The sequence below is a fragment of the Ochlerotatus camptorhynchus genome, unplaced genomic scaffold (genome assembly GCF_037179485.1).
Source record: "Ochlerotatus camptorhynchus isolate MF236.1 unplaced genomic scaffold, CSIRO-AGI_Acam_v1.1 ptg000428l, whole genome shotgun sequence".
Lineage (NCBI taxonomy): Eukaryota > Metazoa > Arthropoda > Insecta > Diptera > Culicidae > Ochlerotatus > Ochlerotatus camptorhynchus.
Window position 1 is genome coordinate 679,401 of NW_027040914.1, and position 19,443 is coordinate 698,843.

At 39.6% G+C, this 19,443-nt stretch overlaps 1 protein-coding gene across 4 annotated transcripts in view; it reads left to right on the plus strand.

Moving 5' to 3' along the window:
* Magi (magi) overlaps positions 1-19,443 on the plus strand; it is a 61,307-nt gene that overhangs the window by 34,275 nt on the left and 7,589 nt on the right. For 3 of the 4 annotated variants that reach the window (XM_065234032.1, XM_065234034.1, XM_065234033.1), the window contains exons 3-4: positions 12,419-12,472; positions 12,949-15,427. In XM_065234032.1, coding sequence (XP_065090104.1) covers positions 12,419-12,472; positions 12,949-15,427 — 2,533 coding nt within the window. The remainder of the gene's footprint in view (positions 1-12,418; positions 12,473-12,948; positions 15,428-19,443) is intronic. The other variant, XM_065234035.1, reaches the window with a different exon arrangement.

The window sequence follows — 19,443 nt, forward strand, 5'->3', positions numbered from 1 at the left end:
CTTTGCTTCAGTACCGTCAATCTCCATGTCCATGGGCAGGGTATTCACTTTCACTATGATTTTAAGAACTAAACTATGACAGATACGTATTTCGTTTGCTACTTGTAATCTTCTTCAGTGTCTAATCATAGTCAAGTCTATGAATAGACACTGAAGAAGTTTGCAAGTGGTAAACGGACATGTCCCTAACCTCGGTCTAATATGAAGCCTTCAATTACATTTTATGTCATATCTTATTTAATAATTGAGCTGCAAAAGATATTTCACTGTCAGCATGCAAGCTTAGATATTCTTATTATTTGGATATTAATTAGGCACGACCGAAAATTGTAAAACTCAGTATTTTAAAACTCTCCAAGTACGTGTCTACTGTACTCAATCAAATTGGGTCTATAAATGGATGCAACTTCGGCCTATCGAAGATGACCTTCAATCTATAAAGGTCCGGCATGTGAAATCGCGCTTCTTTTTCGCTCCTTATCATTCATACGTAACCACATTGTTGACGTCACTTACACTTCTCGCGTAGGAACTGATGAGGAAGAAAGAGACAGTGTTTTCTCCAGATTTTTTGATCCAGATAACATAAACCACGATGGTTTTAAGCGCCCATTACATGTATCAATTTATTGACAAACATCGTATTGTCAATTTTCCTTACAATATTATCAATACATAAATATTGACAACATGAATGATAACACGCTTGAGCGCTCGTTACACAGATCAATATATTGACAATAAATTGACATACTGGGATTGAAAAGATAATATTGATGACGATGGATTGCTGACGAGTATTGTTGAAAAAGTTATTTGCATTTCACTTAGTCAATATTCTTCCCCTCCCCAAGAGGAGGGAGAACGTACGTCATTTAGATCGACTGACTCACAAAGCACCTTCGTGCATGCAGTGTTGCCTTTTGTTTAAATCTTCGTGTGTGATATAAAATCGATTTTAAACTAAATAAAAAATGCGAGGGCGACACATCTAAATCTCAAATCTAGAGTCTGTGCATTTTCTGTGTCCTGTCAAACAGTTAAAATATTTGGTATACCAATTTGGTATTTTAAAGACAAGTCCGCGGAATTACAGCTCACGCAGAATAACCCACGTTCACGGTACTTCCTATGTTAATTAATAAACTATATGTGTGGCCATTAATACAGTTTATATGACCTAAATTAACTTTCTTGCACGTCTTTTGGTCATTAGTTAATAAATGATAAAACGAGTGTATCATTATGATAAAACTAAGCATTATAGATATGTATGGATGACATTAGGTAAACATTATTGTTCTAACGAAACAGGAGAGTTCAGTGATATCAAAAATAAAATTGGATGCTATAATTAATCACCTAGTTCTTACATCATTCTGTAAATAAATTCTTTTTATTTTATATGGGAACTTAAGAATAGACCTGGAATAGATTATTATTAAACACTATTTATTCTAAAAATCCTAAAAATTAATATAAAATGTGCAAGTATACGTAAATGTTGGGTGAAAATTGGTTTCTATATATATCTTCTAAACCAGGACTCCACTGTTTGGTATTTTTTTTTAACTACGGAATTGTTGGGTTAAATTTTACAAATCAGTGAAAAAATTAAAAATTTGGAAATTTATTCCGAAAATGTACGGACTATCCCCATTTAATGATACAAATCAAATTTGTCGATTTTATTGATTTCCTTCGAGTAGCGATCATTAGAAATTTTACCAACTTTTTCAGCTGTTCAAAAACCCGGCAAAACTTTGGGTGATCCGAATTTAGTGTGTAGCTAGTATTTTCTATGCATACAGGTCCAGCAATCGTTTCTGTTTGGACTCGAATGCAAACATTAACTCTAAACACACTTTCTTTCGCTGATCCATGTTTCTTGTGTGGGGAAATTGAGACAGATAATATTGACATTAATACATGGAGGTAAAAAGGCTTCTAACGTATTGCCATTAATGTTGTCAATATTCGTATATTGATGATATTGATGGCGAAATTGACTGTTTTTTGTCAATTCATTCTGAGTATTGCCAAAGTGAAAATTAAAATCAACTTTTCGTCAATACTTGTCATCAATCATCGTCTTCACTATCACCTTTTCAATAATATTGTCAATATATTGATATGTGTAATGGGCGCTTTAGAATCAACATAGAAGCCAAATAGATCATTTCACGACCACCCATACGACGAACTGTCAAGTTAATTCCAGATCAACATGTGAAATGGGCCTATGTTCTAAATGTAAACAATTAATCATTTTGTTCGACCATTTTCCACAGAGATGGCGCTGTTCCCCTGGTAGGAAGTGATAAAAATCCCCATATAGAAATTGAGAGAAGTGGGAATAATTCGCTTTCGGTGCATATTCAGGTGAAAAAAAGTGAACGACAACCTAAAGAAATTTATTAGGGACTTTGTCGTTCAGTTTTTTTTCCCGGAAATTATAGTTAATCAAGCTACAATTAATTAAAAATGATTTTTCCCCATACAATTTTACCCGCTTTACTACCAGTCCCCAGAGAGCCAAAACAATTCAAATTTGAGAGAGAAATTCTCTTTTTTTTTTTTTTTTCCTTTGGTTTGTTTTTTTTTTTCCGTCGATCTTGTTTTCCGTGCTGAGCACCAATGCTACCGACGTGTCAGGAAGGCAGCTCCCACACCTGGATCCTACCTATCGACCCATCAACTCATGAACCGGGGACCAACGGCTTTACTTCCCATCCGAAGGAAGGCGTGATCAGAGATGTTATGCCTCAGAACATCCCGGCGGCGCCGACTGGGATTGAACCCAGGCCTGCTGGGGTGAGAGGTAATCACGCTTACCACTACACCACCGGCGCCGTTAGAGAAATTCTCTCTCACGAGCTCAATCTTCTCAAAATGCCATGTATTTTGTTGACACTCGATTTGTGATTTCCCTTTCACAGATTACAAAATAGAGTACCTGACACTACAAAACATGTCTGGTACCTCTATATATGCATTTGCTTTAACATTTGAAGTCCCTCCTTTTTTACATATTCTGCGCAAAAGATACTTTATGCCCGCCCCATACATAAAATTCGGCGGAAAATTTTGTGAGGGGTGAGCTATTTTGTGTGCAGAATGTGTAAAAAAGGAGGACTTCGAATAATAATCTAAATGCATATATAGAGGTACCAGAAATGTTTTGCACTGCAGTGTCCTCTGTGAACAATTATAGGAAAACAGATTGTGTGTAGTTTCCGATAGATGTCACCGCAAACAACAGCTGTGACATCTGATGGAACATGAATGCAGAAGCTTGACAAAATGATCAATAGATTTAAACGTCGATTTCTCGTGAGTTGAGACTCATTCAGGCAAACCAACAGCAGCATATGGTAGAGTAAGTTTGCTCTATCAAATGGTGTAGCTAGTTTGCGTGGACGTGTTTTGATTCATAAGCAATCGTGTAAAGTCATTATTTACATTCGGCTCATAGGACCTTATAACATGTTTATCTATAGAAGTAATAGTCCGAAGGGTCGTCCGTCGATCTTGTTTTCCGTGCTGAGCACCAATGCTACCGACGCCAGGGAGGCAGCTCCCACACCTGAACTCTACCTATCGATCCATCAACTCATGAACCGGGGACCAACGGCTTTACTTCCTTTCCGAAGGAAGGCGTAATCAGAGATGTTATACCTCAGAATATCCCGGCGGCGCCGACTGGGATTGAACCCAGGCCTGCTGGGGTGAGAGGTAATCACGCTTACCACTACGCCACCGGCAAAAACGCAGGTCACTCATGATATTTTCCTCACTTTTCCTCATAAATCTAGACTAACATTCGAAAAGGGCATAACTCCACAATGACCATATCGAGAAAATCGCTTCCGGATTTTGATGACCTAAAAATTAATCCCATTTTACGACTTTCCATTTCCTGGGTGATTTTATAAGCTTGATTTTTTTTCCTCTGTTCGGGACCAAACACTACTGCGACCAGTAAATTGATCTATTGTAGTATATCCCGTGTCCTTAGTTTAGTGCATGTCGTATTACTCCATCACTATTGAGAAATGATGAAGTATTCGATTTTTTTACAGTTGCCACTCTTGCATTTATCGCAAGGATCCGACTCTAATTGAAAGGTCCCGCTATTTATACCCTTCGGAGTGTTGAAGCACCCTCCAAATGCGCGCCCCTTTGTCAGTCAAAATTGGATTCCTTAGCAACAAAATTAAGGAATGACACCGATATTGACCATGCATCAGAACCCTAGTCTTAAGCACTTCAAATTAGGGAACAACGAATAGAAGATTAGGAATCACATATATGAAGACAACTAACTCATTTTTTTCCTTGTTTCAAGATCATCCTCGGTAGACAACGCCGAGTCTTGTCACTATCAACAAGGCATAAAAAAGTAACAAGGACTAAGATGTGTTCCTTGGATTACAGAAAAATCCTGTTTCCCTAGTTTGAAGTAGTCAGGACTAGGGAAGCTTGATATATAGTTAATAGTGTAATATATCATCATGCATCACTAAAAACTCAAAAACAGTTTTTTTGTCGTCAAATTGAGAATAAAACATCATACGCCCTGATAATTTCTTACATGTTATTACCCCCGGATCTTCTATCTTTTGAACTGCCAACACTGGTGATACGCCGTGGAAATACACCCTCAGGATTTTTCGTTTGTTGTTCCGCCTTGCTTCTTCGTTCGCAAATTTTGTGAAGCGAACCCCACACGTATCAATATATTGAAGCGAAGGGGAATTATTGAAAATAATATTGATGATGTGAATACAGAAATATTTTCAATACCGATGTATTGATGTCAATATTGAATGTATTGACAATACGATTATTGTCAATAAAAGCTATCGTGTAGGGTCCACTTGAGAGTGGAATTACGCCCGGAACTACAGAATCAGTACGTTTGGCATATTAAAACAATATAATTTGTAGTTCTAGTGCAAGGCGTAACAACCAGATGCATCATAGAGTTGAAAGTTGGAAATATGCCATATAAGAAGAAACGTTTTTGATTATTTGAAGTGATATTTTCTTCTACTTTTTTGTGTTTATCGAGTAGTTTGTGAACTGTTCTCTCTATATGTGGCAAAATATGGTTTGTTAACATTTTTGAGTTACGCCCTTTTCAAATGTTAGTCTAGAAATCTGTTCGAATATGAAGAAAATCGACGAAAATTTCACTCAGTCTACGAGTATACTAATAGACTGAGTGAAACATCTCTCGACTCTTCTCATGTTCAAAGCGTTTTTCCTGGAAAACCGAGGAAAATCTTTCGCAGTCTTTAAGTGACCCGCGCCTTTGCAAATTTGAGTGAACGGAACCTAAAATATAAGTCAAATTTGGCGGCAAATTTGAAGTTAAATAAAATTTCTAAAAGATACTGATTCATTCTAAATCAGTATAAAATTTTGTTGAAAATATCTTTCCTTTCGATTAATATTCATTTTTGGAGTAAACATCACTGTTACTGTTATCCAGTGAGTGTCAATGATGATAGGGAAATGGATTGGTATGTTTCAACAGAAGGTTAATCACTCTGTCCTTCAGAACCTACCGGGCAAGCATCCTCTTTTGAACAGCAGTAACATATTGCGACACTCTCTAACATACTTCCACCGGGTATGATTACTAGAGACGCATAATGAATTATAATTATGAAATATAGTTCATTTTACACAATGACAGCAACCAGTTTGCCAGACATAACTGTTAATATTGTTGTTAATACTCTTACCGAGTAGGTATAACTGTAAAAGTTTATTAATGACTTGAAAAAATCAGTTCATCAGAAACGTCTCGTGAAATGGTGTTTGTCCCCAAAACCTATGAACCGGATCATATTTCAATTAATTAGCAAAACATTGCATCACTTCCGACTATATTCCCAATCGTCGCGAGTGCGCATTATGTTCACGGCTATCGAACGTCGTTGGAGTAGTCCTCAGAGCTGGCCAAGTGCCCTTCTCAAAGTGCATATTCTTTCAAATGTTTTATCACGCATAGTTTAAATCATTCGAGTGAGACCCTTCCTTTTTGTTTGTGTACATTTGATTTTAAACAGGATTGGAAATTACATTGAGGAGTTCGGCTGGCTTGGCGGCTACCGCTTTTGCTTACGGAGTAGAAGATCGTGGGTTTATTCCCAAGCTCCTTCAAAACAAAACAATTTCTATCATACATCTCCTACCCAACTATCCAACTCCGTAGCATCTATGGGGGCGTCGGTGAGTCGCTGGCCTCCCGTTAAGTAGATGTTACATCAACAATATCCTTCATTTCCCCGTAACGGAGAAGATGGGCGTGGCTGGCAATAATAACTGTCATGCTTTTCCTGTTCTGAACTTAGATTGGAGAACTATTCACTCCCAAATAGTTTTCCTTAAGCAATCAGAATAAGAGCTTTATACCCCATACAGACTAGGGCTTATATCATGTAATATAGGCTGTCTTGCAACGAGCACTCATACATTGGAATTCCAGTGAAAACTATATATATGAGTGCTCATTGCAAGACAGCCTATATTACATGATATAAGCCATAGTCTGTATGGGGTATAAAGCTCTTATTCTGATTGCTTAAGGAAAACTATTTGGGAGTGAATAGTTCTCCAATCTAAGTTCAGAACAGGAAAAGCATGACAGTTATTATTGCCAGCCACGCCCATCTTCTCCGTTACGGGGAAATGAAGGATATTGTTGATGTAACATCTACTTAACGGGAGGCCAGCGACTCACCGACGCCCCCATAGATGCTACGGAGTTGGATAGTTGGGTAGGAGATGTATGATAGGAATTGTTTTGTTTTGGAAGGGCTTGGGGTATTACGTAGATACGGGGTATTTAAGTAGATACATGCTGGTTTACATTTGATTGACGACTAATAAATAAATAAATACATGACAGTTGCCAGTATGCAATAAACGAATTACTCTGTTACAAACGCAACGCAACGCAAAACATTGCATCACTTCCTACAGTGCATTGCAATTCTTAGTTAGCTTGAAGCAAATACCAAAATTTCAATCAATTTAGGAACCACTTCCAGCTCCGGATGGAAAATTCGATCAGCTGCATGCATGCATACATGGCGAATGTAAACATTCGTGTTAGCTATAAATGGCAGAGTTATTTACTCACTGACTGTTTTGTATTTCTTAACTTGAGATACATTTCTAAATACTAATATAAAATAACTCAACTGTTGGGTAGTTTTGTTTTTTCGTGAACTGGTATACACCCTTTTGGAAAACTAGTTCACCTACGGACATGGCATTTACCCGCAAGGATTGACACTTGGCTATGAAATTTTTCGGTAGAGCGACTGAATAAGAAAAAAAGTCGCCATGTTTCACGCATCCAATGACGTTTGCTTATCGGGTTTCCCACATAGGAGTAAAGAGTCACAGAGGCCGGCGGCGGTGGTGTAGTGGTAAGCGTGACTGCTTTCTCACCCCATTGGGTCTGCACGGAGATGAAAAACTACCCAAATTTAAGTACTTTTCCCTCAATTCCTGGGTTCAGCCCAATAACCCAAATTTGAGTAAATCGCATATTTTTCCTTTCCTTTATTTAACGTCGGTCTCTGTTCCGCAATCTAGTGCCAATCACCGACGGACATCGATTGCCATCCATTGACGGCAATCGAATGTGCAAGGAAGGCAGCTTCCACACCTGCGTAGGATATTGCACCCATTCAACATACATGGGCCGGGACCAACGGCTTTACTTCCCTTCCGAAGGAAGACGTGACCAGAGATTTTTATGCCTCAGAAAAATCCCACCGACCTCGGCTGGGATTGAACCCATACCCATCGAGGTGTTAGAAAGCAGTCACGCTTCCCACTACACCACCGGCGCTGGCTTTAAATCGCATATAGTAGTTTCCATTTAACACCAGCAAAAAAATTACCTACTCTTAAGTGTATTCTACCCAAAGTTGAGTTTAATTCACGTAAATTTGAGAATATGCAATTTACTCAAAAGTAACATATTGGGCTGAACTATTGGGTCGAATTCTCGTTCCTTTTTTGACAACAATAACGAGTGCAAGTAAGAAGCTGAAGTCAATATTAAGTAAAAAGAACTCAAATTTTGGGTAGTATTTTTTCTCCGTGTGGCTTCAATCCCAGCTCAGGTCGGAGGGATTTTTCTGAGACATAAAAATCTCTGGCCACGTTTTCCTTCGGAAGGGAAGTAAAGCCGTTGGTCCCGGCCCATGTGGTTTGAATGGGTGCGATATCCTACGCAGGTGTGGAAGCTGCCTTCCTGCACATTCGATTGCTGACAATGGACGGCAATCGATGTCCGTCGGTGATTGGAACTAGATTGTAGACGCGAATTACCGTACCGTTTCGACCCGTTTTGCCTTCGGGACTTTTCTCGAAACGCTCGAAACTGACATTTAATTATGGCATTTTCCTACATGAGTAAAGAGTTGCAGCCTCGTCGTCTACCCAAATGTTTTCACCAATATCAATATAAACTACCCATAATCGTATATCAGTCCCATATGGATAGGAAATCAAGCAAAGATGGGATTATGGGCAGTAAAGTCATCATATAAATTTCGTAGGCCATAATTAAAAACACGTCTCAAAATGACGTCATTAATGGGCCGAACCATAGTTTTAAAGCGCAAATTGCGTTGAATCTTATGAATTTACAATACATGTGAAAACTGTGATATTGATTTATTAGGCTACAATGTTACAAAAGGGCAAGTCCTTTCAATTCATGAAATTATCAGGTTTTTTGATAACCACCGCAGTGTAGATTTTCGTTAGTGGAATAATACGGCAAGATCATGGCGGCTAGAAATCGAAAAATATGAAAATTTCACTCAACTTTTACTTTAGAAAAGAGCAATAAATGTACTAAATTTGTCCCAAAAATAAGCAATTCATTTACGGATTAAAATTTTACAGCAGATGCGATGTTAGTTTTTCATTACTATTGTGCATTATTGCTGAATAAATTAGTTATTTGCTTGATTGGCCGAAGGGATGGGCTAGACTGACATTACATCCCGTAACCCTATATGGCCGATATGCTAACTGATATTTTGCCATTTTTCTCCGAACAAGTGGCCAGTAATATTTTGATGCTGCAAAACTTGGTATTTGGCCGAATACTATTGTGGCCGAATATTCGGTACATCACTAGTTGTGAGTTTATAAAATTTCTCGAAGTGGGTCGCAATCAACGAACGATTGGAACCATATCTTTTTGATCAATAAATGTCACTAGTGGTCACTGTTTTATTTTGTTATAGTCACTATTTAGTCACTATTTTTGTTATTTTCGTCACTACTATTATATCACGTATCTACTACTTGATAGGATCTAGTATAAGAGAGAAGTGGATTCAAAACAAACTATTCTTTGACAACATATGCCTAGGGGATTTCTAGCAACACTGCCAATACAATCAAGATAGGCGCTCCTCGATTGGCTCTGGCTTTGACAGCTCGTTTGGCTCAAAATCAGCCAGTTCGCTCCTCTCTTATATACTACACCCTCTCTACCTACTACCAGCCCTGATATCGGTATCAAGTTCGATAATCGGTATAAATACCGATAAATCGGTATATCTGGGAACGCTTGAGCAAATTGAAACCATCACTGCTTCTTCTTCTTCTTCTTCTTCTTCTTCTTCTTCTTCTTCTTCTTCTTCTTCTTCGCATTTCAAGCTTATTGCTTATCGCATATTAGCTTATTGCGTGCTCTCAACTTAGTGTTCTAGATGCACTTCCACAGTTATTAATCGAGAGCTTTCGATGCCTGTACCATTTTTGCATTGGTATAATTGTGTGGCAAGTCCAATCATACTGCTATGCCCAGGGAAGTCGAGACATTTTCCAACCCGAAAAATTCCTAGACCGGCCCGGGAATCGAACCCAGCCACCTCCAGCATGATCTTGCTTTGTAGCTGCGCCTTTACCGACTGAGCTAAGGGAGGCCCCATCACTGCACCTTCATCATAATCAGTGGCGTTTCCTTAACCTCAATCTACCTGTGCACCAACTCTCAAAACATAAACGATTATCAAAATATTGCTTGCAATGGATAGATATCGAGTTAACTAGAAGATTAAGTGTATTTTTCAACAAATTCGAGTGATGAATATAGCATTACATCTAGTTTTGAAAGTTGATGCACAGGTAAAAAGTGAGGTTGCGGGACGCCACTGATTATAATTAACGTAAATTTATTCGAATTTCAAGTTGCAGATGTGGCTAGTCCTGCCCCACTTTCCCCTATATGTTACTTACTTCGTAACAAGGCGTCGCCTTAAGGTGATTCCTTTTAGAGTCCACAAATGGCCACTACGTAGGCTATACATTCACATCCACTTCGAATTTTCAATTACACACATCTCGGAAATTAATGCCCAATTTCACCTGAAATTGCTACTTCATGTATGCTGCAGTACAGCAAACGTGGAGTAACAGTTTCATTGTGGTAGGTATCGTAGAAGCTGATATTTGTTCACTTAAAGTTTCGAAGTGGTTGCGAGAATAAGGATCTCACAGCGAAACACCTTAACCTCATTCTACCTGAATACCAAATTATGTACATTTCGCAACCGATTCAAGTTTAAATCCGGAGCAAATAGTGATTAGGGAGAAACTAGCAGAATGTAAACAAATCTAGGTGAACATTTCAAATAGTCTTATCTGCTTTGAACGATTTTCTCCATCGACTTTCTCTGTTGATAACCACGGCTACACAAACAGATGTCGCGTAATTTTGGCTACAGTTCGATAAAGGAGTTCCCATCAACCATCCAGCACACATCAAGAGATGTTTTTGCAGCTGAGTTATTGAAGAAAAAGAAAATCGATCAAAGCAGATGGGACCTTTTGAAATGTTAATCGAGAAATGGACTTTTAACAGCAATCGCAGGCAAAGATCAACTAAAAATTACCCACACGCTATTTCAAAACTACCCAAATTTGGGTAGAATCAACCCAGATCGGTCAAAACTGAACCTACCCAAAAATGGGTAAACTGTGTTGGGAGTTACAAGTTGACAAATGAACAACATCGACATGAATCCGATCGACGTTGTTAATTTGTCAACTTGTCACTCCCAACATAGTTTACCCATTTTTGGGTAGGTTCAGTTTTGACAGATCTGGGTGGATTCTACCCAAATTTGGGTAGTTTTGAAATAGCGTGCACAAACAAATTTTATTGAATTTTTCACTATCGAAAAATCCTTGCGAAGCTAAAGATAAAATTTAATTCTAAACAAACTTAAAAATGGGTCACGCTCTTTCCTTTGTTTACGATAGTACAGGGCGCAATTTTGAAACATTTCAATGAACGGGTGAAGCTAAAGTTGTTTTTACGAACAAAAGCGAAAATAGTACAAGGCTCATCTTTAAGTGCAACGTAAACACGGTGAAAAGTTAAGGGCAACAATTTGAAGAAATTCAAAACAATGCGCATAGCACTTATTGGGCGATATTGTTGTTGTCGAACATGTTTGAGCTGATTTAATGAGCGCGTATTCTTAGCGTTACACATTTAAGGGCGAAATTATAAAAAAAGACGAATTTTAAAACGAAAATTCACAAACGCTCAACACAACTAAAAATCGATCAAGTTTACGATCATAAATTTGTTCACATTTTGCCAATTTCGCCCTAATCACAATTCGCTCTGGAAATGTGGCTTTATCGGGGTTTCAAAGTTATAGCGAATTTGTTTTTGATTCAGTTCCAACCTGGACCGGGTATCAAGATTGGGTCTGCTTGTTGCCTGTCAAACGTCAATGTTAACGCTTGTTTTTGTGACCTGGTTCGGGTTGAGGTTCGTACTGACAATAAACTCGGGTTCACACGGGTTGGAACTGGTTCCAACCTAGATAATAAACAAATTCGCTATTAGTGCACCACAGGTAAACAGTGAGGTTACGATACGCCGCTCTCGTTCTTTATACGATATGTTCATTCAAGAGATTGCTGTAATAACTCGAATTCAATATTTTGAATACCTTCTTTCAAATAAATAACAATTAGGGAAAATGGATGTAATGTCGGCCTAAATGCCCCTAATTTGGGCCCATACATAAATTCAGCAATCGACTAAATTTTCAATAGCGACCAAAAATATCCATTACTAATGACGCTTTCAACTAGATAAAATTGATTAATAGCAGATTTTTAGCGATGGGCCCAATCTTAGATCCATAGGCCAACATTAAAAAAAAAATGTTAAAAACATGCTGGATGTTTTGTTTAGTCTTTGTAACTAGCGTCAGCCAGATATAATTTGAACACCCACAACTTCGATGATTTAGTTATACCATACCTACCTGAAATTCCTTCCCTACATTCGTAAATCCCCCATGTTTCTAACCCATTTTTTGTTTGTTTCCCTCCTTGTTTCAAGCTCATCCTGGGCAGAGGCGATTAGAGATCCGAGTCTTGTCACTATCAACAGGGCGTAAGTTGTCATCTATTTATTCATACATATTTAAAAAACAAATATTTCAAACGCAATCCTCATAGTAAGACACAAGGATTGGGTTCATGTTCCAGCTTCGATGGCTAGAACTCATCGAACCGAGTTGTGGATGTGGTTAGAACTAAGGTTTGATTTGATCGGTTTTGACTGTTCACTGCCGGCCCTGAGCGGTGATTTGGTGCAGGGGTTATTCGGAGGATGTTGACGATTGGTAGCATTTCGTGGCTATTTCTATCAAGTAGGATTCATCTTAAGTCTTTTCCTTTTTCTTAAATGATTCACGTGGCTGCAAATGATTCTATTACATCGTGTCACGTGACCTGAAAAAAAAAACTTTTTTGAATGGATTTATCTCTGAGTGTGATCTTAAGTATTTTTGGATTAACAGTCCACAGTTTATGTTAAGCCTTAATTATTCCAACTAATTCCTGTCTCTCTTTTTTTCCTCATTGCAGTCACAACACTGGCACCTCACACTGGCTGGATCCTCGTTTGTCTAAATTTCAGAAGAAATCCCTCGAAGACTGCCAGGACGATGAGCTGCCATATGGATGGGAAAAGATCTGCGACCCTCACTACGGCACGTACTACATCGATCACGTGAATCGTAAAACACAGTACGAAAATCCGGTTCTGCAGGCGAAACGTATGACCGAACGAAGCTCGGCAATGTCCGTAGGTGGGCTCAGTTCGAATGGGATGAACGGCAGTATTGGCGGTGGTGGTGGAGGAAGTGGTCATGACGAAGCCGGAAACGGAATCGGTGGACGGGTGAATCATTTCACTAAAAATCCGGCTAATTTGCGAGGGGATCGGCTCATGACGACGCTGGTCAAGTCTACACGAGGGCTGGGCTTTACGATTGTCGGTGGAGATGATAATGTGGAAGAGTTTCTCCAGATCAAGTCGATTGTACCGAACGGTCCGGCATGGATGGATGGGAAGCTCAAGACGGGTGACGTTTTGGTGTATGTGAATGACATTTGCGTACTAGGATTTACGCATCACGAGATGGTGAACATATTTCAATCGATCATGCCCAGTGAGGAAGTACACCTGGACGTATGCCGAGGATATCCGTTGCCGTTTGATCCGAACGATCCGAATACGGAGGTAGTGACGACGATCGCCGTTGATGGGTTGAACAATGGTGCGATGACGGAGTCGGATCTCAAATTTCTTGAGACGGGCGGTTTCATGGATTCCGGTGACGTTCAGCATAAGAATCCCCTCGCGAAAATACAGTCCGGAAGTGCCACAGCGAATGGAGGGGATGTATACTTTACTGATACGCATCCATACCAGCAGCACTACAAGAGCAAAGATAATAGTTTCGAAATTCCGGAAATTTTGCATATAAACATAGTGAAAAGTGATAACGGGTTTGGATTTACGATAACCGATAGTTCGTACGGTCAGAAGGTGAAGAAAATATTGGATCGACAGTGTTGTAAAAACCTACAGGAAGGAGATGTTTTGTTAAGTATCAATTCCATTCCGGTGAAGGATATGTCCCACAATGAAGTGGTGCAAGTGTTGAAGGATTGTCCGAAGAACATTGAAACAACACTGAAAGTGCAAAGGGGACCGTCGGCTCTGTTGGTCGGTAGTAGTAAGATGACGAATAAACTTCGGAAGAGCATCGAGATGGCCAAGTTTGGAGGTGGTCTACTCAAGAAGGATGGCTACGGTATCGGGGGAAACAGTTTGTTCAGGAGTAAGACTCCGACCGCTGAGCTCTATAGTACTCAGGCTAAGGAAATTCTTCCAACGAGGCCAAAAACTCCCTTGGTCGATACCCGGGCTAGAGCCAAAACTCCTTCTTTGCCATTATCCGACTTGAATACCGATGAAATCGAGTTGGATGTCAACAAGAATACGGGAGATGCTAAGATGGATCTAAATTTGAACCTCAAATCCAACAGTAGCTCCCATGATAATGATTCCATAGCTAACGACATCGGTTCGTTCCACAATGAAGAGCAATTCCACCCAGGGAAGCATTCGAATCTTGCCGATAGGCTTGGCGAACTGACCATCAGCAGTTCGAACAACAGTACTACGGACACAATTTACCACAACCACCAACCTCAGTATGCCTCCGGAGGGCATCTCCAGCACCAGCCAAACTACAACAACCACGGCTACAACCAGCTGTATTCACCTCCCCTAGTTCCTCCTCCTCCAGTGCCACCTCTTTCGACGAACCATGCAGGCTATGGACAAAATCCCGTACAATTGCAGCCAACGTATCACCATGAGAGTTGCTTCTGTTACGACTGTCAGGACTATCAACGTCAACAACAACAGCTACTAATGCAACAGCAGCATCAGCAACAGCAACAGCAACAACAACAACATCAACATCAACAGATGTATCAGCAGCAAACGCTGAACCGCTCCTACGGGAACAACCCAAGCCATCTGCAGCAGCAACAACAGCAGCTGCCGTACCAACTTCCACCCCAAATGAGCGACAACATCGGAAAGCGGCTAAACGAATATCTGATGGATCGGAAACGATCCCTCCACCAGCAGCACCAACAACCCCAATATGATAACGTCTATCACCACCACAAAGCACCCGTACCTCTGCCACCACAGCATCAGCAGCAGTCGCAGCAAGGTCCGTCGCAATTCGATCAGCATTTCTATCCCACTCAGCCGGCCAGCTGGCGGGTGCCTGCCGGTCAACATTCGCCGCAGATGTACGGTGGAGGAGCTCCGTTCATGGCACCGGTTCCGATGGAGGACTACACCCTGACGGAGGTGACCCTGGAACGGCAAGCGCTAGGGTTTGGCTTCCGGATCGTCGGTGGAACCGAGGAAGGCTCGCAGGTGACCGTCGGACATATCGTGCCCGGTGGAGCGGCGGATAAGGACTCACGGATCGCTTCCGGCGATGAGATCCTGAACATCAACGGAGTCAATGTGGTAAGTGTGATGGGGTTCAAGTTAAATTCCTAAATTTAATCTCTAAGGTTTCATATACTCGGCCGAAAGGCCAAGGTTTTATAACATTTCTCCCACTCCCACTGCGTAGATAATTGTTTAAAAAAATTTAAAATTTGTATGGGCTGTGGATAGTTGTCAACCACCTCCCCCCTAAACAATCTACGTAGTTTATGAACAGCCCCTCATACATTCAAAGAATTCAGAAATATTTCAAAGTTATAGAAAGTACTGCTCAAGTATAAAATAAGGAATAATCTTCTCTAAAATATTATTTAGGTTCTGATATATAGTCAAACCACAGATAAACAGACATAAAAAATTGAGTATTTTTCAATATAAATCATCGTCGCTAAAACACTACCACCATCTGTTCAGTATACTGTGCGGCAAACGCAAGGGAATTGACTATGCGCGCCACAGGTGGCGGTACTACCAACTAAAAAACATTTCAATTCACCAATAAATGCTTGTTCGATGAACACCTTGCGAGTTTTATATCTATTAGTCTGTGGTCAAACTTTCAATCGAGCATATCACGATCAACGACAGAAAAGAGCACATCAGCTTTTGCGAACAAAAATTCGGAAACCCTATTCTCGTGACTCAAGGCTCTGCTTGATACGTATCCCTTATCCGATGATGGTGTTAATTTGCGTTCGGTTGTCGAGTAAAGAACTAGGGTAGAGAACTACTTCGGCCTAATCGCCCATTTTGGGCCTATCGAGCAGAAAACTTCAAATAAATCCTTCATTTCAGAGTTAACAAGTCAATTGTTCGTTTGGTACGATACTTTAGTTTATAAGCTACGGAACGAAGTCAATGGGAACGCGTGATATGAAAGTTTGCAGCCATTATTCAGAGAAACAAAAGAAGCGCTCCGACCGAATCAATTTTTATCTTCATCCGATAGGCCGAAGTGAATTCATTGGCGTTTCAATGGCGTTTCAATGCGTTAGGCCGAGTTTAGAATCCGTAGGTCGAGTTTGGCATCAAGAAGCAGCGTTAGACTTTTGACAATATCTCAACGATTGGTTTCTCTTTATCAAATCCTACGGTACATACGGAAAGGTAAATAAATTTGGAAGCCATCAGTAATAATAACATTCCGTTTGGTGCTAAATTGCGCTAGATTATGAAAGACTAAGTGCAGGTTGTGCTTAATAGGCCAGAAATGGGGTAGTTAACCCTATCAAAAAATAAAAGTAGCTAGTACCTTTTCAATTGTTGGTCTACATAAGAGATGGGCTAGTAAATCTGGAATGCTCTGAAAAATCCAAAAATCCAAGCGAATTAAAAAGAATAAGATACAAATACTCAAATGAATTCTCGCATTTTGTCGCGACAAAGCTGCCGCTGGTTGTTTTCTAGTAAATGCATGTCGCTTTGCATAAGAGACATAACAAGATTGAAATAGCTTGAATCTTGGTGCTGAACGTCGTGTTTGGAAGTAGGGGAAATGTATGTAATGTCGGCCTAAGTGTCCCTAATTTGGGCCCATAATCGACTAAATTTTCAATAGCAACCAAAAACATCCATCAGTACCGTCCCAATGACGCGTTCATCTAGATACAATTGATAAATAGCAGATTTTTTAGCGATGGGCCCAATCTTAGATCCATAGGCCCACATTATAGCCATTTCCCCTACCTAAGTGATTTCTAGTGATGGGTATTTTCGGAACAGGGGCGACGTGAAGATGCCGAAAATCGATATCCGACGCCATTTTGAAATCCAAGATGGCAGCCATTGGTTTCAGAAAGCTGTCAAATACTCTACATTATAGGTATTTTTAGAACGGGGACGACGTGCAGATACCGATTACCGATGTCCGACGCCAGTTTTGAATCCAAGAATCTGGCTCTCGGAATCGGAAAACTGTCAAATACCCTACAATATGGATATTTTCAGAACGGCGACGAAGTGTAGATGCCGAAAATCGATGTCCGACGTCATTTTGTAATCCAAAATGGCAGCTCTCAGATTCTGTAAACCTGTGAAATACCCTACAATATGAAAATTTTAAGAACAAGTACGACGCGTACATTCCGAAAATCTATGTCGGAATTTCAAAATGGCGTCAGATATCGATTTCGGCCTAAATATGTCATTCGTATTTCGAAAATGCCCATATTTAAGGGTATTCGACAGTGTTTTCTACTTTTTCTGGAACCGGAAGTTGCCATATTAGATTTCAAAATGGCGTCGGACATCAATTTTCGGTCTCTATACGGAACCCGATTCTAAAAATACCCATATTGAATATAGTCGCTATATTCATAGTCTGGCGGATAGAATTGCGGGAACCAATCGAGCAAATCACGACCAACAACAGGAAAGAGCACATGTGCTATTGTGGACAAAGCTTCGGAAACCGTTTTTTCGTGACTCAAGGCTCGCCTACGCAAACTAACACCATCTTTGGGTTGAGGAAAGTTTCCCCTATCCAATGATGCTGGTAATTTGCGTTCGATTGACGAGGAAAGAATAATCAACGTTTTCTTTATAAAACATGATAGTACTTTTACTGTTGCTCTACAATATATTGAAATGGTTCCGCTTTTTGATAGATTGAAATTCTATCCGCCAGGCTGTAGATATAGCGCCTATAATATTGAAGAGTATTTAACAGTATATCCCATTTTTTCTGAAATCGGAAGCCGCCATCTTGGATTTCAAGATGTGCTGAACATCGATTAAGGTCTTTAGACGTCATCCCGATTCTGAAAATATCCATATTGAAGGGTACACACTAAGATTATTTTACTGAATTCTGTAAAATTTTCACAAATCTCAACAGCTGAACGTTCGGTGATTTTTCACAGATTTCCAGTGATTTTACACAAATATTCGTTGAAAAATTACAGGAAAACTCCGGAGAACTTTGAGATTTGGGCGTAATTGCTTTTGTAAACAAACACGTAAATCGCCGATTTCTCGCGAATAAAGGCTCAATCTTGCAAACAAACTATAGTAAATGATGGAGGAATCATTCCTCCACCTCTATCTGTGGTGTTAGTTTTTTAGATTGAGCTTTAATTCGCGAGAAAACGGTGATTGGCCGGTTTGTTTACAAAAGCAATTCCGCCCTAATCTTGAAGTTCTCCAGAACTGTGAAAAATCACCGAACTGTTAACCGAACGTTCAGCTGTTGAGATTTCGGTAAAATTTCACAGATTTCGGTAAAATAATCTTAGTGTGTATTTGACAGTATTTCCCACAGGGTAAAAAGTTGTCACATCTAATCCAAATGCTCTTGCACTTGACTCAGTCTATCATACGGCACTATGAATCGAAGTGATTTTGCATTGATTTTCAAGTGATTTGCTTTTTGAAACAAAGTGGTTTGTCGTTGAAAAATATGTACTGTATAACACATTCAAATCAAAATGATTATCATTTGAATTGGAACCACTGTTTTCATCCATTGAATTTGATTAGTTTTGCTTTTGGAAGCAAATGTCAAAAACGCACATGCCAAACATTACTCGCGAAGATGGCAAGTCAACAACAAATTAATCAAGAGCAAGAAAGCGATAATTCTCCATTTCCACCCGAAATAATTTGCATTCTAGAGCGCGAGTATTACGAAATTGTTGCTGTATTCAATAATAGTGTATTATTCATATAACTTCTATTACAAAACATTGTCAAACTTATCAAATTCATTACTTAATGTTACTTCTACTACAAGCCTTGTAATGTTGTTTAATATCACTTGGCCACATGTGATATGGGTAGTAACATGATATATGTTCTATGGTCATATTCTGAATAGCATATGAACAAGGCAATATTCAGCAAACATGAAATCCAAGAATTAGATTTTTAATATCAGTAGCTTGACATTTCGAGTTCAAAGTACAGCACATCAACAACGATGTGCAATACAATCTAAGATGAATTGATTTGCTGTTGATTTCATCGTACTTCGATGTGATCTCTTCCAAGGGATTTGCACATCGATTTGCAATGTTTGGCAAGTAGTGCAAATTCAA